General features: G+C 37.0%; 2 protein-coding genes and 1 non-coding gene across 15 annotated transcripts; all 3 read right to left on the bottom strand.

Annotated features, from left to right (window-relative positions):
- Positions 1-198: 198 nt before the first annotated feature.
- Positions 199-17,714, bottom strand: LOC100249353 (serine/threonine-protein phosphatase BSL1). Its single transcript, XM_002270602.5, has 21 exons — positions 17,212-17,714; positions 17,067-17,127; positions 16,709-16,787; positions 16,237-16,316; positions 16,046-16,140; positions 10,848-10,947; positions 9,442-9,511; positions 8,933-9,034; positions 7,717-7,798; positions 7,437-7,607; positions 6,390-6,579; positions 6,103-6,304; positions 5,848-6,015; positions 5,525-5,763; positions 2,363-2,447; positions 2,171-2,269; positions 1,897-2,096; positions 1,741-1,816; positions 1,110-1,245; positions 891-1,030; positions 199-806 (listed from the first exon to the last, which is right to left on the bottom strand). The coding sequence occupies exons 1-21, from the start codon at positions 17,417-17,419 to the stop codon at positions 723-725; spliced, it is 2,667 nt and encodes an 888-aa protein (XP_002270638.2). The 5' UTR covers positions 17,420-17,714; the 3' UTR covers positions 199-722.
- Positions 17,715-18,496: 782 nt separating this feature from the next.
- LOC100244190 (uncharacterized) lies at positions 18,497-24,028 on the bottom strand. Of its 13 annotated transcripts, XM_019221151.2 has the most exons (10): positions 23,774-24,028; positions 23,569-23,668; positions 23,377-23,484; positions 22,083-22,139; positions 21,791-21,899; positions 21,602-21,703; positions 21,428-21,492; positions 20,404-20,508; positions 19,835-19,889; positions 18,497-18,966 (listed from the first exon to the last, which is right to left on the bottom strand). In XM_019221151.2, the coding sequence occupies exons 1-8, from the start codon at positions 23,829-23,831 to the stop codon at positions 20,442-20,444; spliced, it is 666 nt and encodes a 221-aa protein (XP_019076696.1). In that variant the 5' UTR covers positions 23,832-24,028; the 3' UTR covers positions 18,497-18,966; positions 19,835-19,889; positions 20,404-20,441. The 13 variants fall into 13 exon arrangements, with proteins under 13 accessions (XP_019076696.1, XP_019076692.1, XP_019076690.1 ...); XM_019221147.2 differs by having other exon boundaries at positions 21,390-21,492; positions 23,569-24,028; XM_019221145.2 differs by having other exon boundaries at positions 23,569-24,028.
- On the bottom strand, positions 23,987-24,059 carry TRNAA-UGC (transfer RNA alanine (anticodon UGC)). Its single transcript has one exon. It is a non-coding gene; the product is annotated as a tRNA-Ala (tRNA).
- Between the last annotated feature and the right edge of the window lie 1,413 nt (positions 24,060-25,472).

Raw genomic sequence — 25,472 nt, 5'->3', positions numbered from 1 at the left:
AGTATACTCCTAGGAAGATCATGAGCATGAAGCAAAATTTTGGTGTCTACCAGCATCATGATTTCCCCCTTTTATATATATATATATATATATAGAGAGAGAGAGAGAGAGAGAGAGAGAGAGAGAGAAATTGAATTATAGTCAACATGTCTTCAAGAACAAATCACAAATCACAAACTTAATGTCTCGAAGAACAAATCAAAAACTCCAATCTCTTTATCATAAATAATGAAAAGATCAGCAGACTTCAAAATCCAGGTCGGTGTGGATCTCAAAGTTCCATAATTCACAATCAAGCCTTTCACAAAATCAAAAATAAATTTCATAAATCAATAAAATGTAATTCAATTATAATCAATATTATAATACAAAACCCTAAGTGATCGATTTCCCTCATTATAAGTTTACTGTGTTGCTGGAGATGCTTCCCCGCAATCTCTTCCACTGGCTAATTATACAAATGTTACAAAGCAAGTTCTGCAAGGATGATCGATCACACTCTGCTTTGGCTACCAGCTTATACCATCTCAAACTGTGTACACTAGAAAAAGGCTTTAGTCTTCTGAAAATTGTATATCTGAAAATACAAACACAGGTGCTCTATATTGCGTCTTGCAGCAGATTTTATGATTGATCTTGAACTGGACAAGGATCAAGCTTGTGAAGAAACAGGGGATTCCCATGTTGAAACTTTGTAAAATACACACATTAATTAGATCGCATCATATATATGCAAGTGAGTTGCGGTCAAGGTCAGGTTGTGGGCGGCCTCGAGTAGGAGTTGGTGGTCTTTGAATGTTAAGCTCCTGCAGAACACCAGAAACAACACGTATGACATGAGCCAATCAACAAATTTTCTGTTCAAAAATGAATATCACAGTGAATCTCACCTGCATCCATGTGTCATCTACCGTACGCTCGGGAGATGTCTCAGGTGATTGGAGGGGAGGTGGCAAGGGATGAATCAGTTTTGGAACCACAACCAGCCCCCTGCCAACAACCAGTATCGCTCCAGCATTGTTTGCCGTCCCTGAAAGCATTTGACAAATTAGACAGCAGATGCTACTAGTGTAGATGTAAAAAAAAACCTCGAAGTTCCCTTAGCTTACCACAATAATTAGTTGCAGAAAAAAGTGTAATCAACTGTCCCTGAGCAAACCGTTCAAACCCATCCATAACACATTCATGAGCTCTTATAATGAGCTGCAATTTGTTTTTCTTACAGAAGTCCGTGACTCGGTCAGGCTGCAGGTTTAGGCAAGAAAATTAGGGTAGGGGTTACAAATGGGTACAACCAGTAAAATTTTCACCAACAAAAAGGATCATGAAGAATTGTCTCAGCATAGATATTCATCACTATAACAAGGTTATTGCAATACCAGATGGAAAAAAGAGTAACAAATAAAATTGCCAAGTTATAAATTTTTTTCAGCAGGTAAAAGCTTGATCTTTCATCAAATACTGTTCTCTGTATTTGCTTTTGGGAGAATGTATAGCCTGGAAAGGTTTTAGTTTTTGGTTCCAAGTTGTTAAATGTTGGTGGTTAGCTCCCAATTTTTAAGGTTTTTGGCATGTTGGCTGCATCCTTCATTCCCATCTCTGAGATGTATGCTAAGTATTGTTTTCTTCAAATTAGATACCAACAAAATGCAGAAATTGCAGATGAACAGCCATGCAAATGCAGAAATTCAGATTAACAAATCCATTCCATAAATGTGCAGTTAACAACAAGAAGCATACCCCAAAAGTGACAAGACCAGGTCCTCTAGCATTTGGTCTCAAACCCTCTATGCTATCATTTTCTGTAGGATCAGACCTGTACAAACAAATACTTTGAGGTGAACTAAATATAAACATGGGATGAGATATGAACCGATGAATTGAATTAGAGCATACCATAGAAGGTCCATTAAAATTATAGACCCAGCATCCATCGTTATAGGCCTTTCAAGCTTTTCTATCTGTTCCACAGAACTTATAGACCTCCCTATCCCACCATGCATACAGATAATCTTCTTCTCAATAAGCGCAGCAAGTGGAAGAAAGTTGAAAAGTTGGTTGAACCGTGTCCATGCCCATATCCCATCACTCTCTCCCTACATATATATGCATATATAAATTATTAGTACATTCAAACCTTCAAAGAGGAATATAGGATTTTCATCAATACCATTCTCTCAATGCATTCAAGACGAAAACCAAAAAGTGCATTTATGTCAGCAGCCTCATGGTTTCCACGTATCAAGTGAACATTCTCAGGATACTCAATCTGCAAAATCACAATAAAAGAACAACATGGTAAAACAAAAGGAACAATGCACTTTAAAGCCACCGTAATTGGATTATGAAGCCAAAGGATTGCCTTAAGAGCAAGAAGCAAAGTTATAGTCTCCAAGCTGTGCTGTCCTCGATCAACATAATCTCCCAAAAACAAATAGTCAATATACCTGAAACATAAAATACATTGTTAACCAAATCCAAAAAAGGTTAAGAAACCTGCTGCTCAGATTCTTAATTTAAAAAGGGAGCCTAAGGAATAGCCAGAGTTAATTTTTTCTTTTAATTGCATGATATATGGCAATGAATGAGCAGCATGGATTACAGGAAACATTCATATGAATCAAGATTGGTTAAGGCTTAATGAAAATCAAGCTTGTCTGTAAAACTGCTAAAGCACATATAGCACATTAGTTATAACTGACCTTTTGTTTCCCGCCACATTATGCAATGAAACTCTAAATTGACAAGTTCTATTTAAAGTGCAGCAGGGACAAGTTGCCCCAATAGGGCTACAATGGTCTGAACCCAGAAAATTCATTTGATGCACGTATTGGCTTCAAAACATCTACTATTTTGATAACTAAGTTTGGTTTGAATAGTTGTGTTATTATTTTGCACAAAGGATATAGAGGGAATTTATCCTTTTTAAGTACTTAATTTTTTTTGATAGACAAAATTAAATAATATATTTACAGTGCTTAAGCAAAGTGTGCATCAAAGTACACACAATGTATACAGTAGGAGCACTATCAGGTAAGACAAAAGAAGAGAGAAAAACACAAAAAAACAAGCTCTCTCTCCTTACTTGGAGCTAAGCCAATAAACAAAGTCTATCATGGCCAATGAATGATCAATTACATATACTTTAACCCATTCCAAAAAAGTACTCATAAAAGCATATCTAATTATTTGGTCTGACTATTCAACATCTTTTAAAGACCTCATGTTTCTTTCCTTCCATAGAGTCCAAAAAAACCACAAGGGGCAAACCTCCAAGCATTTTTCCGTTCTTTCCCCACAAGATCTATACCAACTTGGTAGGGTTCCTCTTACTGTAGAGTGGAGCACCCATGCCACTCTAAAGAAAGAAAAGACCAGATATCACAGGATATTGGCTTTAGGGCAACAACAGAGTATGTGATCAACTAATTCTTCATCTTTGCACAAAAAGCATCCACTTGGTATTATCCATCTCCTCCTTTTGAGCTGATCAATCGTCAAAATCCTTCCCCTAGCTGCTTTCAAAGCAAAGAAACCCACATTTGTAGAAGCATAGGATTCCAAATTATACTTGGAGGAAAAGGCTCTCTTCTAGCCTAGATTGAGTAGAAAGATTTAATAGAAAACTTGCTACCTTTGGATTCCTTCCAACCCATTCTATTATTTTCACCCCTTCTAACCGAAACAAAACCAAATTGGTCTCCACACCATCTATCTTTTCACAATTTAACCATTCTTCCAGTGCCAAGTATGAAACAAGATCTACTTTTAAAACCCTCCCACCAATTCCACAACCTCACTCCATAGCCATCCCTCATGCCCCTAGAGCACCATCACCCATCTTCTTTCCAAAACTTTATATTTATCAGTTGCCGTAGAGAATAATGTTGGGAAAGGCTCTCCCAAAAATTGGTCTCCACATCATCTATCTTTCCACAATTTAACCATTCTTCCATTGCCAAGTATGAAACGAGATCTACTTTTAAAGCCCTCCCACCAATTCCACAACTTCACTCCATAGCCATCCCTCATGCCCCTAGAGCACCATCACCCACCTTCTTTCCAAAACTTCTCCACTACAACCTGTTTCCAAAGGAAGTCTCTCTCCTTTAAGAATCTTCAGCTCTACTTGCCAAGGAAAGCCTTGTTTCAAATGGATAGATCCCTGATGTTGAGGTCCCCCCTCTTTTTGCCCGAGCAAACAATAACCTAATTAACCAAATGAGGTTTTTTCTCAAGCGCCCTCCGCCCCAAAGGAAATCTCTTTGGATCTATTCCAATCTTAAGGTCACTCTCCTCGGGATAAAAAATAGAGGCATGAAAGAAATTGGAAGGTTGGATAGTGTACTTTTAATCAAAGCAAGTCTCCCTCCTTTTAAGAGGTATTGCCTCTTCCACACTGTCAGCTTTCTCTGACATCTCTCCTCTTCATCCCAAACCCTTGTTCTGTGAGGAGCTCCCAAAGGTAGGTCGTAGACCTGGGTATGTAGTGGGTAGAACCCAACAGAGAAGATAATGCCTCCACATTAGCAACTCCCCAACCGAAATTAGTTTGCTTTTCTCTAAATTGATTTTTAAACCAGATCTTGCCTCAAATCACATGAAAGTCCAACTCAGATACTTTAGTTGCTCTTGATTAGGCAACATGGATCTCATTCTACTCCCACTAAAGGCCATAGCTCTTCAGTTTCCTACAGGATATTAAATTTGTTTTACTAACTCTATTCATGTCATTTTTCTGCTTCCTCCCGTCACTTTCAAATAGTGTCAACTCCCTACTTCTCATGAGTGCCTTTGTATCATATATTTAGACCACTCCAGGTTTTTACAACTGCACTCCAGACCTTATCTTTTATAGTATTTTCACACCATTCTCAACTCATAAATCTTAACCACTGTTTATTATCTACTTTAAATTCTCATTCCATTTCTTATCATCCTTTTCACTCTCTTTGTATGACTGATAGTTCTAAAATTGCAAAAGAAAAGACAGAAGAAAAAAAAGGAGGGGGGGTGGGGGTGAAAAAGGGTCACCAACAGCTCTTCCCCACAATCCAATCTTGCTTCAGGTTCTCACTAAGATTGCAATTTATGCATAAATCCTTAGATTTCAAGGTATACCTCTGTAATTCTAGTTGAACATCCATTATTCTCACAAACCAGAACCATTATAATTTGCAAATAACAAACACCAGTAAACTCATATATAAACTATCAATTGATTTAAATCAAAACTGCATCTTTGCTGGTCTACTATATGCAAATGTAAGCCCCTTGTATCTGATAAATAAATAGACAGAGAGCAGCCACAGCTAATTCAATTAATTTGACAGATTTTAACCATGTAACAACTTGGTTCATAATCAGAACACAAACCATGGAATTTACAGTCATAACTCCACTTCTTAAGACGCATGAAATCTAAATCTGTTACATTACCAACTCTCTATCCAAACTCAGTTCTGTTTCTACAACTGAAATGTAAGCAAAATACTGTATATTACATAAGTTCAATCAAACTTACGTTATGTCTCCTGCAGTGGATGGAAATCCATATTCATCAAATAGACGCATCAAATCACCAAATTGTCCATGAAGATCACCAAATACTTTAATAGGAGCTTTCAGCTGGAGAACTGTTGGCTCATGCATAAATATCTGTTCAGCAGCATAACAAAGCTCTCCCACTTCATAAGAATCAAGGAAAAACCTCCTATTTGCAGGAGCTTTCCAGTTCCGAGGCCTGAGCAATGTAGAAATAATCTGCCAGAAACAAATGATGATAATGAACTACCCCATAAAAAGAATTAAACATGAAAAGAACACAATACATTTGATAATGTTTGCCTTTTTATGCAAGCCCTGAGGGGATTTCTGCCTGGTGAACTTTCTTGTAGGATATGACAAGTCGTTATTCATGGGAACCATTCGCCTGCTCTCATTTTCAAACTGATCCAAGGACAATTGCCTTACCATCCCACCCAAATTCCCAACAGCCTCCTTAGCAACTACAACCTGTAGCATCAAAAGTTCAGATAAGTATAATAATTTTGCAGATTGAAGAAGAAAGCAGCATACAGATGCTAGCCCTGAAGAACATACAGCTCTAGGGTGGAGGCGAACATCAGCCTCAGTGTCACTACCATCTGAAGTGGTTTCAGCAGCTTGTGAGTTGTCATCAGATACTGATGTTTCATCAGAAGGAACAGCAGATGCTGCCTGCATTGCTTGCCATACAGCGCTTACTGCCTCTGCTTCAGCAGCAGAAGCCTCCGCCAATTTCTCCATGGAACTTTTGTCCATGCTGGTAAATATGAGGCGAATTACCAATGATTACAGGGGCAAAGATGAGCAAAAATATTTACACAAAGTAGGGTACAGAATAAAACCTTGCGGCTCCAGATGAGGGAACCTCAAGTCTGCCATCTGGAGTTGGTGTTGTTCCATATAGATTTGCATTAGATTGATTAAGTTTGGGGCTTGTGATGGTTGCGGCTCTATCAGAAGTTAATATAGGAGAATTAATATCAGACTGAAATGCTGAATTTTCTGCAATCAGGAAATCGTCTAGCAGCATGTCTGCACATAGTGATACAACAAATTATATTATGCCACCATAAAGGAGCTAAATAAATTCCTCCTGTTGGGGAAATAGAATTGAAAGCAGGGGTTATCATCAAAAAGGGTAATTCTATAATGTTAAAATAGTTCAAAAGAAATTGTATGCTCAGATTCATACACAGATTATTTCTCCATAAGATCCAAGGAAAAGTAGTAGACTCATATTTAGGAACTCTATTTTAACCCAACAGGTACATTCTCAATGCTAAAAGACCTTTATAATAGAGGAGAAGGAGACTTATCATCATTCCTGAAGGAGATAACTGCAGGGTTAGTATAGAAATTGGAATTTGTTTCGGTATCAGATTTTGAAAAAGAACTAATTCTAACATTTCCAACACTCCCCTTGCAATCATAACCATAATTACTATGGTCATGGTTAGAATATGGAGTTATAATTGATGGTTCAATCTTGTCAAAATATGCTACATTTCCAGCACCAGGAAACAAAAAACCGGGTACTTGATTTCTAGAAACTGAAAGAGTAATGAAGCTTTTCCCACAACATTAATTCTGCTTCTGTACCACACATTCTTAGTATCAAACATTTACAAATATTGTTGGTAACATCCATAAGTTTTCAAGGGAATTTTTTTACAAATTAGCAACCCTAGACTGGAGTTCAACTGAAATCTAAAGACTAAAAACTAGCAATAGTTGGTGGATAAAAATTGCTAGGTGAAAATGTTGACGAAAAAGGGTAGTTCATTTTCCAGTAGCAGCATAGCTTCAGTAGTAAATACTCAAATTGATCTGTTAGGTGTTCTTGAAAATGATATAAAGATGTTCTTTGATTCTGTGTTTACAGTCTTTACCTCCTTTAAGACCACCATAAATATAAATACGAACTCCAACAGAAGCTGCTGCATGTCGACAACGACGCATAAGCTCCAGAGAAGGATCGTATTCAGTGTGCCCCTTGTTAATGCGTGGGGAAGTAACAAGCCCATTTCTGTCTAGCCAAACTCCAGCAGCAGTGTCCAATACTTCCAAGATAGAAGCAACATTGAAAAATACAATACTTCAGATTTTCAACTGATTAATTCATAATTGACTTTTTTATTGATGAACCATAGAATGAAAACCCAAAGATACCTGCTACAGCTGCTTCACCTTCTATTGCCCGACCTCCCCTGAGAGCACCTCCTGTAACATGCAACCGAGCACCAACAAAAACCTGATAACAAGACATGTCATGTTCATTGATTCAGAGGTCGTTGGTTTGTTTTTGGCTTGGGGTGGCAGGGTGGTTTAAAAAGGAAAGAGCCAACTAATTAAGGAGAGGGCACAGACTGTACAATAAGACACCAAAATAGGAACCTGTGATCCTAACCTCATGAAATTATTCCAGTATATATTACATGTCAAGTACAGAACGAGTGAAGAGCCCCTGTTGAACATGACATGACAAAGGTAAGGGTGTGGCTATGGAAATTATAAGATGTGAGGATCATCCTCCCCCTGATATTACTAGGCTATGTACTATATAATGGTTATGGGCGGTTTTTTGGCCTTTTATGGTCTTTCTCCTTCACCCTCTTTCTGGTATTGTATTTGGAAAGGACCTATCATCTTGAAAATAACCCTCTTTCATTTATAATATCATTTTCATTTCTTATTTGAAAATAAAAAAGTATCACAAGAGCATCCAAAAAAACAAAAAAAGAAAGAAAAGAAAAAGAAAACATTTCTAGTTTTCTATTAGTTTTCAACAACACTAGCTTAATTTGTGACATAGGACAAACAAAAATCCAATGTCCCACATCGGCTGATTACTAACGTTGGTTGGGCCTTATATGTGGGGCTACCTCTACCCCCCATTAGCTTAAGCTTTTGGTAGCGTATGTGGTTCCACATCATTTGGTATCAAAGCGAGATTTGGCCTAGCTTGCCCCAGGCTTGCTGATGTGTGGGGATGTATAGTGTATGTGGTCCCACATCAATTTGTCCCTTTGTTCACATGGGCATTTCTGAATGAGTAAATTGCGCATGAGCCAAATCTAATAATATATATTTTGCGTAGACACTAATTCATTTTACTCCAACATAGAGAAAAAGAAACTTGGACCCCCAAATACTTTTTTCCTAACTCTATATCCTAAGATTTGGGGATATGAATCTGACACCTAGACATATATTGCACCTAACATCTTGACCTGAGCCCATGTAACATAAAATTTCCGACACAAAGTATAGTCTAACAAAACAAAAAGCTCAAAAGAAAAACCACTCCAAGGAAATGCATTATACTCAAAAGAAATTATTAACTGCCAATCCATTAGCTATGAAGTCCTGTGTTATTACCACTTACCGCAGCATGTTGGTACCTTGGTGATGGAGACACCCCTGGTGCAAGGGTCCACTCCCACTGGCCATTCCTATGCATAAGCAGCCCATAGGCATCAGCAAGTGGCTGTAAAAGCACACAGAAAATCAGCGATACTGATACCAGACAGCAGCATTGCATTGAATACTGTGCTTCACATAGATGATTTACTAAGCAATGATTATGCAAGTATTTCTACATTTTGACTATTTTCTTGAAAATAGAAATGGTGTCTTTCACTGATTTTTTTAAATGCTCAGCTTGAAGGCTTCAATATAATCCATATTTAAAGCTTGATATGATATATTTAACAACTGTCACTAATAGCAGAAAATAAATTGTTGCCCTTGTGTCATGCATTTACAAGCCCATGAATACAGCAGATCCAAGTATGCTAATTCAATATGAAGAAACATAAAACCAAGAATAAAATTCACGCCAAATTATGCCAGCAACTGATTGGTCTAAGTACACAGAAGAACACTAGATCATACCGCACCAGACGAATCCCTTCCACCACAAAGCAAAAACATGCCATCTGAGCGGGCACTAGCCGTTGCATACCTACAAAGTATATTGTATTACGTAAAATTTGAAACTCATACTGAAATTGAGTGGCTGTACGTACTTGTACTATAATGCCCAAAATGACACCAGTGAACACATTTTTATTTCATTTCTGATAAGTAAAATGACACCAGTAAACAAATGTAAAACAAGCACTGACAGGTAAGCTCCACCAAGAAAGCTAAGGAACTTGTGAAAAAAATTATGACAAATAAGGGTGAAGAAAAACATTAGACAGTAGAGCTAGTGGCCACACTGATGCAGAGGTTCTATTCCAATCCAATCCAGTCACAATGATAGGTAGCAGTTCTATACCACTCCAATGGTAGTGAGATAGGATGTAACTTAAAAATTAGGTAGAAGATACCATAAATTATACCATAATAGAAGAATGACTGAACTAGCAAACTGAAATGACAGAGGATGAGGACCAAATTCAGGCCAGTGCAATGCAGAATACCTGGTGGACCAAATTAAAGATTGACCTTACTCCCTCCTTAAAAAAGATAGTGAAGATATATATGACCTTCCAGCACTGAGCAGATACCAGACTCTTGGAAAGGATCATGTAGTGAAGATAGAAAGCGGTTATATGTGTTATGGTGAAAAGAGAAAGCAGGTTTGGTGAATGAAAGGATGGTGGATTGAAGGTGGCAAGCAGTTATAAGGGTAATGATGAGAAGAGAAATTAGGTTTGGCAGATGGAGAGAGAGAGCCATAATATTGAGCAAGGGAACATGGGAGAGATTGGAAAGAACAAAATTAATAGGCTTTTCTGTTATAAGAAACCACTAACTGGGCAGCATACAGCACATATTTTGAGAGAGAGAGAGGACAGCAGACAAGCTGAGAAAGACATAATAGTAATCAACAAAGCCAACTATGTGCAAAGGAACATAGGAGAGAATGGAAAGAATAAAACAATTAGGTTTGTCAATCTAAAAAACCACTAAATTGGTAGCATACAGCAAATACTTTCAGCTACCAATCAGCACAGGGGAATAATATGGCTATTCATAACCAATTTAACTGTTGATCCAAAATGATGTGTTGAATGTAAGCACATAAACAAAAACCATGCATTCCCAAGAAACCTTCCTTTGGTGATCCTTTTTTTACGTATGAACAATACCTTTCATTTTGTATTCTAATACATTCATGGATCTTAAGCTTGCAAACCATAAGTTGATCATCAATGATGTTCACCAAAAAGATTTCTGAGGTAAGAATACTCAATTCACTTCAGAAGTAAAAACAAAATTCTCAATCTAAGCAAAAACACCACCAAAAAACACCTAAATTCTGCAATTGCAGGCAAACTGTAAACACTCACATTCTAGCAGAAGGTCTATCACCTTCTGGGTTGAGCCTCTGCCATGCATATGGTTTCTGAGCAGTGTCCAAAGCCCAAGCATCTGATAGAACTCGTTTTCCTGCAAAAGACAAACATAATTTTGTTTAAAAAGGAAAAGGGAGAAAGAAAAAAAAGAAGATACATTCATAATCATCTAGCATAAAGATAAACATACTTTTCTTGGGCAGGACATCAACCCTGCATGCGGATCACACAGTTACATTCGAAATGTAGAAACAATTAAAAGCATGAAACTATGAAGGATAACAATTTTTTTCATCTGGACAAGATATTGACATGTACAAATGAAGCCATGCTACCAAAGGAAGAAGCAACTTAACTTGTGTAGTAAAAATGTATCAAATCTGAAAATGGATGGGGAATTGTATATGCCTATAGATGAGTTTGAAAATGAAATTTTGTTATTGCTAAAAAAGATGGAGGCCCATAGGTGATCTAGGGGTTTGGCCTCAAGGAGCAAGAGGAAGCATGTGCCTGTTTCAAAAGCAGATAGAGAGCTCCAGAAGTTGATGTGTTCTATCAATTAGAAAGGGTTGTTAAGCAGGGAGAGGAGGAGTGGAAACAATGGGTGGGAGCTAGTTCTGGTCAATCGATGAAGCAGAAAATTCTTTCCTGGAATGTAGGAGGGGCAAATGACAGAGAAAAGCAGAAAGTTATACAATCTTTGATAAGGTCTCAAAGGGTTGACTTGGTGTGCTGAAAAAAACTAAGGTGCAGCAATGTCAATTCAGCTGGTAAGGAAACTTGGGGTGGGTACATTCTTAGACTGGGGAGAGGTGAAAACCAGGGGTACTAGAGCTTATCAAGTATGGAGCTAAGAGGTTTTCAAGACAGTGCTGGAGGCCTACTCCATTTCCTATTGCTTCAAGATCAGCGAGGATGATTTCATCTGGTTTTTTACCTGAACTGGACGATCTTAGGTCTCTAGAATGACCCTTGGTGTGTGGGGGGTGGGGGAGACTTCAATTTGGTTAAGATTTTCAAACAAAAAGTGGAATTGTTCCAGGAGTTCTTCAACGACAATGCATTTCTCTAAGATAATTGAGGAGTTTAATTTGTGTGATCTGCCTCTATTGGAGGACAATATACCTGCTGAGGGAGCGTAGTCTGCATTGAGGTTGGATTAAGTTCTTGTTTCAGAAGAGTGGGACAACTATTTCAGTGGCATCCTTTAGAGTGTTCTGCCTAAGCTGGTCTCCAATCATGCCCCCATTTTGCTAGATGGAGGTGGGTTGAGGAAGGACAAAACCCCATTCAGGTTTGAAAATATGTGACTTCACAGCAGAAGGCTTTAGTGAGTAAGGGGGTTGGGGGTGAAGTGCCTATCTATGCTCAAGAAGGCTCTCCTATGCAAATGGAGTTGGAGATTTGCAATTGAGAGAGGGACCTTTTGGAATCAAATGATAAGGGGAAAGTATGGGGAGGAGCAAGGGGAATGTACTAAGGAAGTGAGGGATGGGTATGGTGTGGGGTGGTGGAAAGCAATTAGGAAGGAGTGGCACTTGGTAAGTAGTAGATTTTCTTTTATGGTGGGTAATGGATGGAGGGTGAGATTTTGGAAGGATAAATGGTGTGGGTCTTCACCTTTTTGTGACTCTTTTCCTTCATTATTTGCTCTAGTTGTCTCCAAGAATGCTTGGGTGAATGACGTGTGGAGTTCCACTAATGGAGAGGGGAGTTGGAACTTGCATTTCTGTAGACCCTTCAATGATTGGGAGGTGGATGAGGTGGACAAATTCTTATTGAGTCTTAATGGGAAGAGTGTTCAGTGGGATGATGATAGGGTGCTTTGGACGGAGACTAAGTGTGGGAAGTTTTTTGTTAAATCCCTCTACAAAGCCTTAGAACCAGGCTCTACAATTTCCTTCCCATTGAATATCATTTGGAAGTCTTGTGTGCATCCCAAAGTGAGTTTTTTTGGGTGGGAAGCAACATGGGGAAAAGCTCTTACTTTGGATCAAATTCAGAAAAGAGGATGGTTGTTAGTGAATAGATGTTACCTTGGCCAAATGCATGGAGAATCAATAGATCACATCCTTCTCCATTGTGCCAATGCAAGGACTTTATAGGAGATGTTTTTCACTCTCTTTGGGGTGCAATGGGTGTTGCCTTCATCAGTTAGGGCAACACTTTTGAGATGGGATGGGTCCTTTGTGGGAAATAAGAGGAGGGGAGTTTGGAGAGTAGGCCCCTTATGCATTTTTTGGACGATTTGGAAGGCAAGGAACAGAATTGCATTTGAAGATGATGTGTTGTCCACCCAAAGACTTAAAAGTTCTTCTGTTTGTTTTCTTTGGTCAGAGACGAAATTGTTCATAAGAGATGGTCATTCGCCGGTAGTTGGTTTTATTGATTGGTTGGGCTCTCATTGAGGGTGGGGTCTTTTTTGTACCTCCTTGTTGATAGCTGTTTTTGTTCCAATTGAGTGGGGGTTGGTGTATCTTTTTTGTTTACTTTGAGTCGCCGTTTTGGCGCCTTTTTTTATAATATATATATATATATAAGAGAGAGAGAGTAATGTATTACGAAAAGGCGCTAAAATAGCGACTTGAGATGTACAAGAAGAAAGAGACACTCACCCCCTTATAGCTGAAACAAAAAACTGTCCAAACAAGATGTGCAAAAAACAACCCCTCCCTCAATGGGAACCCACCCAATCAATGAAATCAATTAGCGTTGAAGGACCATCTTTTATAAATAATTTAAACTCCCAACAAAGTAAATATACAAAAAAAGCTTTCAACTTTTGCAAGGACAGCACACCATCTTCAAAGGCAATCTTGTTCCTTACCTTCCAAACTGATCAAAACTAGCATAAAGGGCCCGCATTCCAAACCGTCCTACGCTTGTTACCCACAAAAGCCCCTTTCCACCCTAAGAAGGTTTCCCTAATCGAGGAAGGGAACACCCAATACACTCCAAATAGGGTAAAGAACAACTTCCATACTTCCCTTGTCTTTTCGCGATGGAGAAAAAGATGGTCAATGGAGTCCTCAACTTCCACTCTTTTTAATATATTTTTACATCTCTTTACTTGTCAGGAAAAAAAAAATGTAGACTAACTATAATGTCAAAGGATCATTCAATCATGTATTAGCTTGGAAATTGAAAGTGTTGAGTAAGGAATTAAAAATCAATTTGGAAAAGAGAAATCTTGTTTCGATTGGGTGGGTAGAGAATTTGGAAGTTGTGGAGTCTAAATTGGGTTGTTGTACAAGGAGGCTTCCTTCTACATGTTTAGGACTCTCATTGAACACCCCGTTTAAATTGATGGCAATGTGGAATGCAAAGGAGGAGAGATTTTAGAAAAAATAGGTCTCATGGAAGGGGGGCAATATTTGTAGAAAAACGGGAGACTCACTCTAATTAAAAGTATTCTTTCCAATTTACCAATCTATTGCATGTCCTCGTTGGTGATTCCAAGAAGGGTAAGTTCAATGCTTAAGAAAAATTCAAAGAGATTTCCTTTGGGAGGGTGGAGCTCTAAAGAAAAAGCCTCATTTGGTCAAGTGGTTAATAGCATGCATGGCCAAGAAAGAAGGTGGTCTTGGCATCAGGAATCTTTTTATTATTAATGTTGCTCTTTTAGGCAAGTGGAGTTGGAGATTTTCCTCACAAAAGAAGTCTCTATGGTATTGAGTAATAATTTGGAAATTTGGGGAAGGAGGAGGATGGTGTTCCAGGTTGTTAAAGGAAGATTTTGGTGTGGTTCTACAGAATGCCATTAGGAGCAATCAGGAGGTTTTTAAAAGCAGATGTCACTTTACTATGGATGGTGAGTCATCGTTTAGAGATTCTTCCCTTGCCTTGTTCGTCATATCAAGCTATACAGATGCATGAGTAGCAAATGCGTGGGAGCAAGAGAAGGAGAGGGATCATTGGAGCCCACGCTGTTTTAGATAGTTCCATGATTGGGAGTTAAAGATGGTGGAGGCCTTTTTGCAAAAACTTCAAAAGCAAGTAGTGATTTAGGACACAAAGAATAGGACGGTTTGGTCAGATTCATAGAATGGAAAGCTCTTAGTTAAAGCATTCTACTCATGGATTTCAAAGAGGATATGATTTTTTACTTGGGAAACAATGTGGGGAAGAATTTTGACTTTGGATCAACTAAAAAGGAGAAGAGTATCTTGAGGGAACATTTGCTAAATGTGCAAAACAGAAGAAGAGTCTGTTAGTCACATTCTCTTGCATTGTGCATTAGTTGGAATTCTATAGCTGCTGATTTTTTCTCCATTTGGGACTGATTTGTGCCTTTTTTTGGACAATTTGGCGAGAGAGGAATTGGAGGGCATTTCAAAGTAAGGAAAATTCAAAACAATTGGTCAAATCTTTTTATGTGCAATTTTTTGGATTGTGTTAGGTATTGTATAGGAGAGACACATATGTCTATACTGGATTTTGTCGATTGGCTAGGTTCGTAGAGGTGCTTTTCTTTTCTTGTTCTTTTTGCTTGGTGCCCTTTGTACACCCTTTGTACACCCTTTGTATACCCCAGTGTGCCATTGTTGTAGCTTTTTTTGTAGCTTCTCTTTTATCTATACATTATAAACATGCTTTGTGCTTATAAATGGTTAATACCTTTTTCCTAATAAAGTTGGAGAGGGATTAGCCATGGGATTTTATATTGTTTATATGGTATTGTATATGAGAAGATATGTTCTCTAATAAAGTTGGAAAGATCAAAGACAAGGATCTTATATGGTTTATATGGTATGGATTGGTTGGGTTACAAGTGAAGCGAGAGTGTTGTTTTTTTGTGTATCCATCTTCTTTTTTGGCCTTAGGTGCCTTATATACATCGAGTAAACTTTCGTGTGCCCTTCTATAGGAGCTATTAATACAATTGCTTTTACCTATCAAAAAAATGGTTTATATGGTATTGTGTATTATAAGATACACTTACGAAACTACCAATAGAAAAAAGAAAAAGACGCTTATGAAACCACACATACAAGTTATATGCATTGTTATACGTGAAAAATGTAACATATATGCATTATTTATAGTCAGACACACATATATCAATAGAACACATTTCAAACAGAGTTCTACTGATAATTCACTTATTTTTCCTACATTGCTCATGGTAGCAGTTCCATTGAAACAAAATTAAATTGAACTTAAAAAATAAGACTAAAAAAGAAATGCCCTACCATCATTTCCACTGACAGTGACAAGATATCTTTGAGCGACCAAGTCAATTACGTGTCCATAACGAGGCCCAGGACCTTGTCCTTGGACAACCACTCTATACATTAAATTGATCAACAAGTACAGTTAAAACCAAACTACAACTTAAAAAACTCAACCAAGAATACATTTACTTTTGTTAGTAGAACCGCACCTGTGCCACTTGTACTTGTCATTGGTCAAGTCAAGCACGTAGAGATCATCAGTGGAATGCCCAGCAGGACCTATGCCACCCTAGCAAGACAACATGAATTCATAAAATAAACATTCCATCCAAGCCCTGAACAAAAATTCTAATTCTCCATTTGGTTGCCAAAAAGATCCCAAAAAAAGAGGAGAATCTTAAATTTCAGATATATTCTTCATCACTTAGAACACTGAAAATTGAGAACCTCCGCTCAACTTTGCACAGCTCAACCAGTGCGCTTTGTTGAGATCCATTTTCTTAATCATTTCAAGAAATTGTAAAACATAAGGCTCAAAATTTTCGTTCTCTTTTCTTTCTTCATTATTCTGGACAACCAAACAGAGATTAACGCGTCAACCTATCAATGACGCTTTTTTTTTCTTTTAATCCAACAAAAAAAACCCGTTATCCTATCGTCGAAATTCCACCTTTAACTTACCTGAAAAACGACCATCGTGCCAACTGCAGCAGCAGCATGTGCAGCCCTAACAGACGGTGGCTCTCCAGCAGGTCGAAGTCTGCATGATCCAAGCTCACAATCATCAAAAGTAAAAATAAAATCATAAACTCAACTCGATTATACTGGATTTGGCTACTCAAATGATGAGACCAAGAGAAGAGAACAATCATTACAGGTTTCATAAAACAAAAACCTCCGCTCAACTTAAACTAATACAAAAATCAGTTAGCTCAATTGAGGTCAATTCCACCAGCAGAAACCCAAAAAAAATTCTCCTTTCCCTTTTCCTCGAGTTTCCTCAGCAACAAAACACAACCTCCAGTCATTTCACACGCACCTGGTCCACTTCCGGGTGAGAACGTCATACGAGTGAACCGAATTCGTCACTCCAGCCAGACCTAGAAAACACACAACACACAGTGAAGCAACAACACAAACTCTAATCCATACAAAGAAAAAGAAGCGGATAGGATGGGGAGTACGGATGCCGGGGGCAGAGGAGGAGGCGCCGCCCTCGATTGCGGTGGCACCGCCGAAGAGGATGAGGCGGGGGCCGTGCGTTTTGGTGGGGGCGATGGCGGTGAGAGTGTGACCGCAGCGGGGGCCGGGCGCGTCGTCGTCGGTGTCCCAGTAGCTCTCCAAGGTCCGATAAGTGGGAGCAGGATACAGCCATGGCTTCGACCCAGCCATGGCAACCACAATTGAGAGGAATCAGTCTATCGCACAGAGATGACAGATCCACGCGGGAAGAAGAAGAAGTGAAGAAGAGAATTGTGATGGTCTTGTAGTAGAAAATGGGAAAGGAACCCTAGGCCCAGTGATGGAAGCCAGCAGATCGGACCGAACCGGACCTCAACTGGCTTTGTTTCTGTATTATACTGCGGAGTGGGTCCCGAGTTAGACTTTTCTGGGTGGGGAGCTTCTAAGAGACCAAGACTAGTAGCCAAGTCAAATCCGCATTGACACCTTCGTTGCCTTTGACACAACCGCACTCCGTCCTCACCCTCTACATCTCGTTTATTTCCCGATTGCAAAAATTTTATATTATATCATCACACTGAATAAAGGATTTTTCAACACCAATACTTAGATTTTTCTTACTATATTTGTATTAAATCATAAAATATTAACTATATCATATATACTTTTTTCAATACGTGTCCAAATAACGCCATCATTCAGGTGATGTTATGCATTATGAGTCGAATCGGTTTTAACTCGATTGCTTCTAACAAGGTTTAAGAAATGGGATCGTGAAAATAGGAAAGAAGGGTGTGTGTGGTGGTAATTCCTCAACTGCACTCCAGCGGGCGTTTCATTCTTTCTGGCTTTCTGTCTTGCTTTTGGTTTTTAGATGGCTTTTTTCTTTGCATTCTAGATTTGTTCAAAAAAGGAACAACCATTGGCTCAGAAAGTAGTGCCTTCTTTTTATTCCATATAAACCTTGTTCTTTTAAAAGTTAAAAGGACAGGCTTTATTTTTTTGACCATTTTTCTTGCCTGACAAAGAAATGAAGTTAGGCACCCTCTTTATGAGAAAAGGGTATATCATTTATTGTCCTCTTCAATTCCAAAAACCTTTTCCACTTCTAGTTAATTACATTTATAAACTAAGCCCTTTTTTTCCACCTCTTTGTAACTTTAGAAGCATTGAAAAATAGAGGCCAATTTTACATCCAACACCGGCCGGCGCCGTCTTGTTTGGACCCAGACTCAGCCCCATGTCTGAACTGCTCAGGCATGAGTCCATCCAGCTTCTGCCTTCAAATTTGTCCACTTTGAGGGGTCCATTTGCATTAATAATAACAATAATAATCACAAAACTGAGATACATGGGTGAGGGCCCTCCTGACTTTTACCTTTTTCAATTGAAGGTTCCATGCCCTAGGATCGAGTATGCTTTTCTCACTTGGTCACGGTTTCAAACAGAAGACCCATTCAAGAAAACTATAATCTGATGTTTTGAATATTACCCCTCTCAGAAATTGACATCTTCTCCCATCTGATCCGCATTTATTAGTAATATAGAAGGTAATGAACAAGGCAGTGACAAGGATTTGGGAATTAAATGTATTGATCAAGGACAAGGATTTGGAAACCTTGCGTGGACCTTGTCAATTTCTGCCATTACTTTGGATGTGAGCTTGACATTGCATGTATTGAGAACCTCTTGGAGCTGCCATGATCTGGTGGCTCCAAAAACAGCACTGGCAACTAGAGGGTGTCTTAGAACAGAGGCTGCCAAAAAGAATAATAAGAGTAAGAAAGAAACAATTGACAGATGATAAAATACAGGTGGGCAAAGCAACTTAAATGATAACCATACCAACTGATAAACAGCTCATGGACAACTACGTCATCAACACAGGAATCTTTCACACTACAAGATATGATATGTTTAGTTATTTACTTATTTGTATGTGTATGTTCTATTAGGCAAGTACTCGCATGGAACCCACATTAATGCTGCAAATGGATAATGGATGAATGGTCTCAGCCTTAGGATACAGAAATTCATAACTTCATAAATTCACTTGGAATATATTCTTTTGAAGGAATGCTTCTGCCACGATGTCAGGATTTTGGTGACTGCAGCATGGGTTCATTTGTTGATCGCGACAGATACTCAACATTTGAGGAATGATCAAACAAGTAGGCCTCCTGGTCCTCCTTTTTGACATGATAGCGATAAAGCCAAGTTTTCAGAGATTAATGTGTTCAAGTCAAAAAACCATCCTAACACAAAATTTCTATTTTCCTCATCAAAGTGGCTATTAATGAGGCCATGTTATATTTCCAACACGTGTTTCTTGAACAGCAATTATTTAATACTGGTAAGCACCCATATGACTTGTGACAACAACACCCTTATTAATGAAGACAATAGTTTCCACTCCCTTATTAGGTTCTAGAAAGCCCATGAAGAAACACAATTTACAGTAAGAAAATAGATACTCTGACAAGCACAGTAACTTGTATTTACTTTCACATATAGAAACCGACTAAAATCAGCTCAACAAATTTGTACTAAAATATAGTTCAAAGGGAATTTCCAGACGGCTTATTGCAAATGCTACACAAACACACACACACAGAGGTAGCATACCAATTGCAAGAGACACTGGATGAAGACTATACTCTTCTGCAATATGAAGATATTCCTGCAATATAAATATAAACCCAAAAAAAAGGGTAGGTTTAGCATATATCAGTATACAAAGGGCAGAATATAGACTTGGGTGGTACTAGATAGAACTGAAAGATTAAGTAATGAAAATGCTTAAGTTAATAAATACTGGAAGTATCTTCTGAAATTTAAATACTAAATTTAATTAAAATGCTTGGTAAAATAAAAAATAAAGTTTGAAAATGATTTATTCCACAAATTTGCCTTAAGAGTTATAATATGACTTGTTACTGAATCATAAACTTGTAATAACATAATAAAAAAACTATTTAAATAGAATTTTATTTTAACATGATATAAGTTGAGCCATACAAGGTCCTGTTTAAGAATTATTATTATTATTATATATTTTTTTTCAAAACCAAGAGCCTTTATTAATAAGAATTCTTGTTCCAATTTTGATAAAATGCTCTTAATTCTGCATTTACACATAAAATTAAAAAGAAAAAAAAGAATTGTCATACAAATAAAACAAAACGAAGATTAACCTTTAAAAAGATTCATCCTAGCATCTTCTGGACCACCATCAGGTGAGAAGCACTTCCCAGAAAGTATTCCCATTGCTAGAGGGCTGTAGGCCTAATAGGCTGATCCTAGAAAAGAAATAATAAATAGAAAAATAGTAAAAAGTAAGTTCAGTGATGCAGGTGAGAAAATCACCATGACTGAAGTGAAAAAAAAGGCCAAATCTAATGATGAAGAATTCCAATTGATCAGATAAATATCAGTAGAACATTCTGAAGACACTATACATTCCCAGCAATATCATTCTTTATGCTTTAAAAAAAAAAAGTAACAATGTTTGACAATTACTCATTTGCAAGTTTTCCAGCATTCCTTGATGACAGTAAATAATTAGAAAAAAATAAAAAAAAAATAGCTAAGAAAAATAATTGATTGTATATAAAATAGTCTATAAAAACCAGTTTAAGATTAATCAATTTTGTAATGGAAAAGAAAGTTAATAGTATGAGAATCTATAGATGCTTCCTATTTTGGTGCTTATTGGTGGCCGTACACTTCACTCAAAGTATCTTTTCTTAGATAGAGGCATAAAAGAAATTGTATCAATTCTTTTGTCCCAGCAGCTACAAGATAAGCCCGATCAAATCTATGTATTTCATTAATGTCATAGTTCTATTATAGGTCAGCAAAATCCTGACATTCCTGACTTCCTTCTCTACAGCAATGGCATAGTTCATAAAATACCCCGCCAGGCAAGGCCTCCTCTTGGAAATAATTTCATTATCATGGAAGGGTTGTATACATAGTGTGTGTACTTTGGTGAGCCCTTTTTTGGTGCTTTTCAATACTAATTTTATTTACTTATAAAAAAATAAAAATAAAAATCTCTAGATGCTATAAATTCTTTATGTTACTTAACTCTTCTTTTTGTTTATTTATTTATTCCAGAAAGTGGCATGTGTAAATTGAACAATTTTTTCTTAGCAGTCCACAACAAGTTAAACTTTACCTTAACAATCAATATATTAATACAAGCACATGGAATACCTCTCATGATCACAGCACTCAGCCATTCCTGAATCAAAATTCCGGCAAAGCAAGTTATATGAGTTCTAGCATAAAGATGATGAGTTCTACGTTAGCCTCAGAACGAACAAAGCAGAGAGAAGAAGAAGAAGAAAACGCAGCAGCAGCCTCACTGTTCTAAAGCATAATTAACACCTGCACAGATATTATCTTAGGATGGCCAGGAATGTGTTCAGCAATCTGCAGGAATTTCATGACACCATATGGTGTTTCATTACTGAGTCCAATGCACCTGATCTACAAACAAGATTTTATGTTTTAGAAAGAAAGATGCCATGCTAATGAAATAGTGGTGATGCAGAATCAATGATATTGTTTACTTACCTTACCAGCATCAACAGCTCTGCCTAGAGCATCAAGTTGTTCCTCTATAAATACTGAAGAGAACTGCCGAGTTGGATCATACTCTGTTTCTCCGAACATGGGAACATACCTACAAGAACAAACAGAGAAAATACTTCAAGAGAAAAATAATTGAGGACAAATATAAATATGAAAGTTCATTGTGCAACAAAAGATTTTTTATCCATGATTTCATAAAAATTTTGTTCATCTAAATATTCGTCTTAATTTCAATAAAATTTCCCAAAGCAAAAGATAGTAATAACATACAAACCGATCAGGCCAATGAATTTGATAAAGATCAATGTAATTAGTTCGCAGTCGCTTTAAACTGCATCAATTCAATAAACAATCCATTAGAGCATAATAGAAATCATTCAAATGCAAAATGAGGGCCCACACATCTCATCTTACAGAATTTCCTTAAGTGAAATACAGAGAGAGCATTTTATATGCAAAATATACATAAAATTTAATGATTTTTCCCACAATAAGAAATTTTGCATTTTTATTTACTAGCACGGTGATGATAACATCTAACATGACAATGTACATTATAGATAATGAACAAATAAGACCATTGAAACTAGATAATAACAAGGATATCTAAAGATACTTGACCATAATAAAAAGTAACGAGAGAGCAACTTCACAATATACATGCCAGTAAACCAACTTATTATCAATGGCCATAGTAATATTCCAGGCATCCAGGCCCTCTGGCCCACCCCTAATCCACATCATCTGCCCAGATGGTCCAGAAATCTGTGTCAAGACCATCCAAAACAATCTCACTAATCTTTTTTTGGAAATAAGTGAATTTCAGAAGTGTAAAAGAAACTAATGGACTGATGAACATAAGGCCTCAGTTTAGACATCAGAATCCCATCCCTGCCATTAGTACCAACAAACTTTACTGAAAAATAAACTGAATATCGTGATAAATCAGGCTGGCAAGGATGGCCGGAGAGATAAAAGAGGAGTATTCCATGTCATGTATTGCAAACCCTCAGAACCACAACGAAGGTATGCAAATGGTGAAAAGGCAGTAAAACTTAAGTTTTCATAAATCTATTATGATCTCTGCATTGAAAATTTTGACACAGTTTTCCACACACATGCCTCAAAATCATTCTCCTAAAAGACCGTGTGTTGGTTCCACAAAACAAAACTTCAGAACCAGACTCCTTCAACTTAAACCCACAAGTGCCAGCAAATTCTATAACATCTTACACTTAAGCTGAAGCTAATCAGAGCCAAAGCTGACCAATAGAAATAGGAAAACAGCCCCTTCACACAGGCTCTCCTCAAAAGTATTATCTGTAATGCACATTTTGATCCAAGCTAAATGGGCATCTGGGGTTTCACATATGAGCTCCCATGTAGAAAGTTCCAATTCCAGCCTCAAGCCATATTCATCCACAAGCTCAATTTCTAACTCAATTACCCACAATTCTCCGGTCAATTATATTCCAACTATCAATCAAATAGTAAAACCTTGAAAAGCTGAAAGCTCATATCTCAAAGGATCTGGGAATAAATAATAAAGTGAGAAAGTGAAAATAAACCTTTGTCGCCAAGATAATGCGATCACGGGGATCTTAGTCTCCCTAATCCACCGGCCAATGTACTCCTCACTCTTCCCTTGAGTCTCAGCACGCTGAGGCACCGGATAACTAGGTTCAAAAATTAACCAAAAATGGCATCAAATTAAATTCAAAAACCCTAACAGGAACAGCAATAAAGGGAATGACACATACATTTCAGCGGAGTCGAAAAAATTGATTCCAGAATGGAAGGCCAGGCTGAGAAGGCCGAAGGACTGGGACAGTGAGTTCTGCTCACCGAATGTCATGGTTCCTGAGAAACAAAAAAACAAAAACAAAGAAAAAGGGTTTTTGAAGCTCAAATTCAAGCCATTTTCAGTACCATAAAGACTGAAACAAGAGGGATGATTGAGAAAACCTAGGCAGAGCCTTGAGACCGTTAAATCAGGAGCAAGATTGAAGACAGGAACACCCATTCTTCAACCCCAAATTGGAAACCCTAGAAAAATATTGGCGGCAAACAAGTAACACTATTACTACTTGTGCAGTTGTGCTGCTAAGCTTTCATGGCGAGTTTGCAAGGGAGAGAGAGTTGTTTGGGAACTAAAAATGAAACGTAGAGAAAAAAGATTGGAGATGCAGGGGATCGAACCCTGTACCTCTCGCATGCAAAGCGAGCGCTCTACCATTTGAGCTACATCCCCGTGCTGAAATTCAGTCATTTATTATCAAAATAAAATAAAAATAATTTTAAAAATATATTTCTAAAATACTTTACTCTTTATATAAATTAAAATTTAAAATAAAAAAATAAAAAGAGGAAAGAAAACGCCCTTTTTATTTTTTGTATGGTTTGTGCTGCTTGACCCTGCCCTCCTATTTATTTTTATCTAATAATATAGTCGTTGCCCCGAGACAAGGTTTATTGTTCCGCAAAGACAAATTAAACCACAATTTTGGACCATGACAAAAAAATATTAAGGTCATAATCATTTTCGAAAACAATTATGAAAAATTAGTTTTTGAAAATCGTTCTTTAATTTTTGTAGAACAAAAATCTGTTTAGAAACTTAAAATGTTTTTAATTTTTATTAATATTTTTAAATATATTTTAAAAATAAATTTTATATCCAGTGTATTATTTTTAATCATTTTATATATTTATATAATTATTTTCTAAAACAATCTTTAAAGTGAAAACAATATAAAACTAAAAGATGGTAGCTGAAAATACTATGTTTTCTATTCTTAAAAATAGAAAACAAAAAAAAAAAATTTATTATCAAACATGTTATCTGTATTTTTTATTCTAAAGAACATAAAACTATTCTCAAAAACAATTTTCAAACAAACCCTTAATTTTCAAAAAAATATGGATGATTCAATTCTATGAAAACATTAAGGAAAATATCAATATCAATAGAAATTTAAGTAAAAATAAACAAAAATTAATTAAAAAAATATATGTATGAAACTTCAGTAAAGGATAAAACATAAATAAATAAATATATTAAATTAATTTTTTTAAGAAATTAAAATAAACATGATATCATAATATTACAAAATAAAATAATGCACATTAATATCAATATCACAAAATGAATTTATATCACCATTTTGATTTTTTTTTTTCTACAATATTTGAAAGAGAATATAATAGGTAAAATATCAATACCCCTAAAATTACAAAAATTAGGATGAGAAATATCAAAAATAGAAACTTTCATCTGAAAACTGAAGGGTAGGTCCCAGGACAACATGGATCATGGAGATGGCTATAAGAGAGAGGTTTCCTGTTGAAAGGAATGGCTGTCAATTTTGAAACCCAAAAAACATAGTGATGAAGAAGCCCAACTCTACCTCTTCACAGCTGCTTTCTCCAATTTCATCTTCCAGTTCAGGGAAACAGCTGCAGTTACTGCTGCATCATATTGAAAGAAAGATTCTCATATTAGCATTACCTTTACTAGGGAGAGAGGCTTCTGGGTATAGGGACAAAGCCAATGTGATTATCCCTGCATATAGACTAATAATAGCACATATTGGGACAGATTAGTATTTGACAGAGGTAGCTGCAGCCTGCTAACCATATAGAAGGTGAATTAGAGAACAATTTT

This window comes from Vitis vinifera, chromosome 7 (genome assembly GCF_030704535.1).
Source record: "Vitis vinifera cultivar Pinot Noir 40024 chromosome 7, ASM3070453v1".
NCBI classification, from domain to species: domain Eukaryota; kingdom Viridiplantae; phylum Streptophyta; class Magnoliopsida; order Vitales; family Vitaceae; genus Vitis; species Vitis vinifera.
This window is presented reverse-complemented; position numbering and strand designations above follow the sequence as displayed.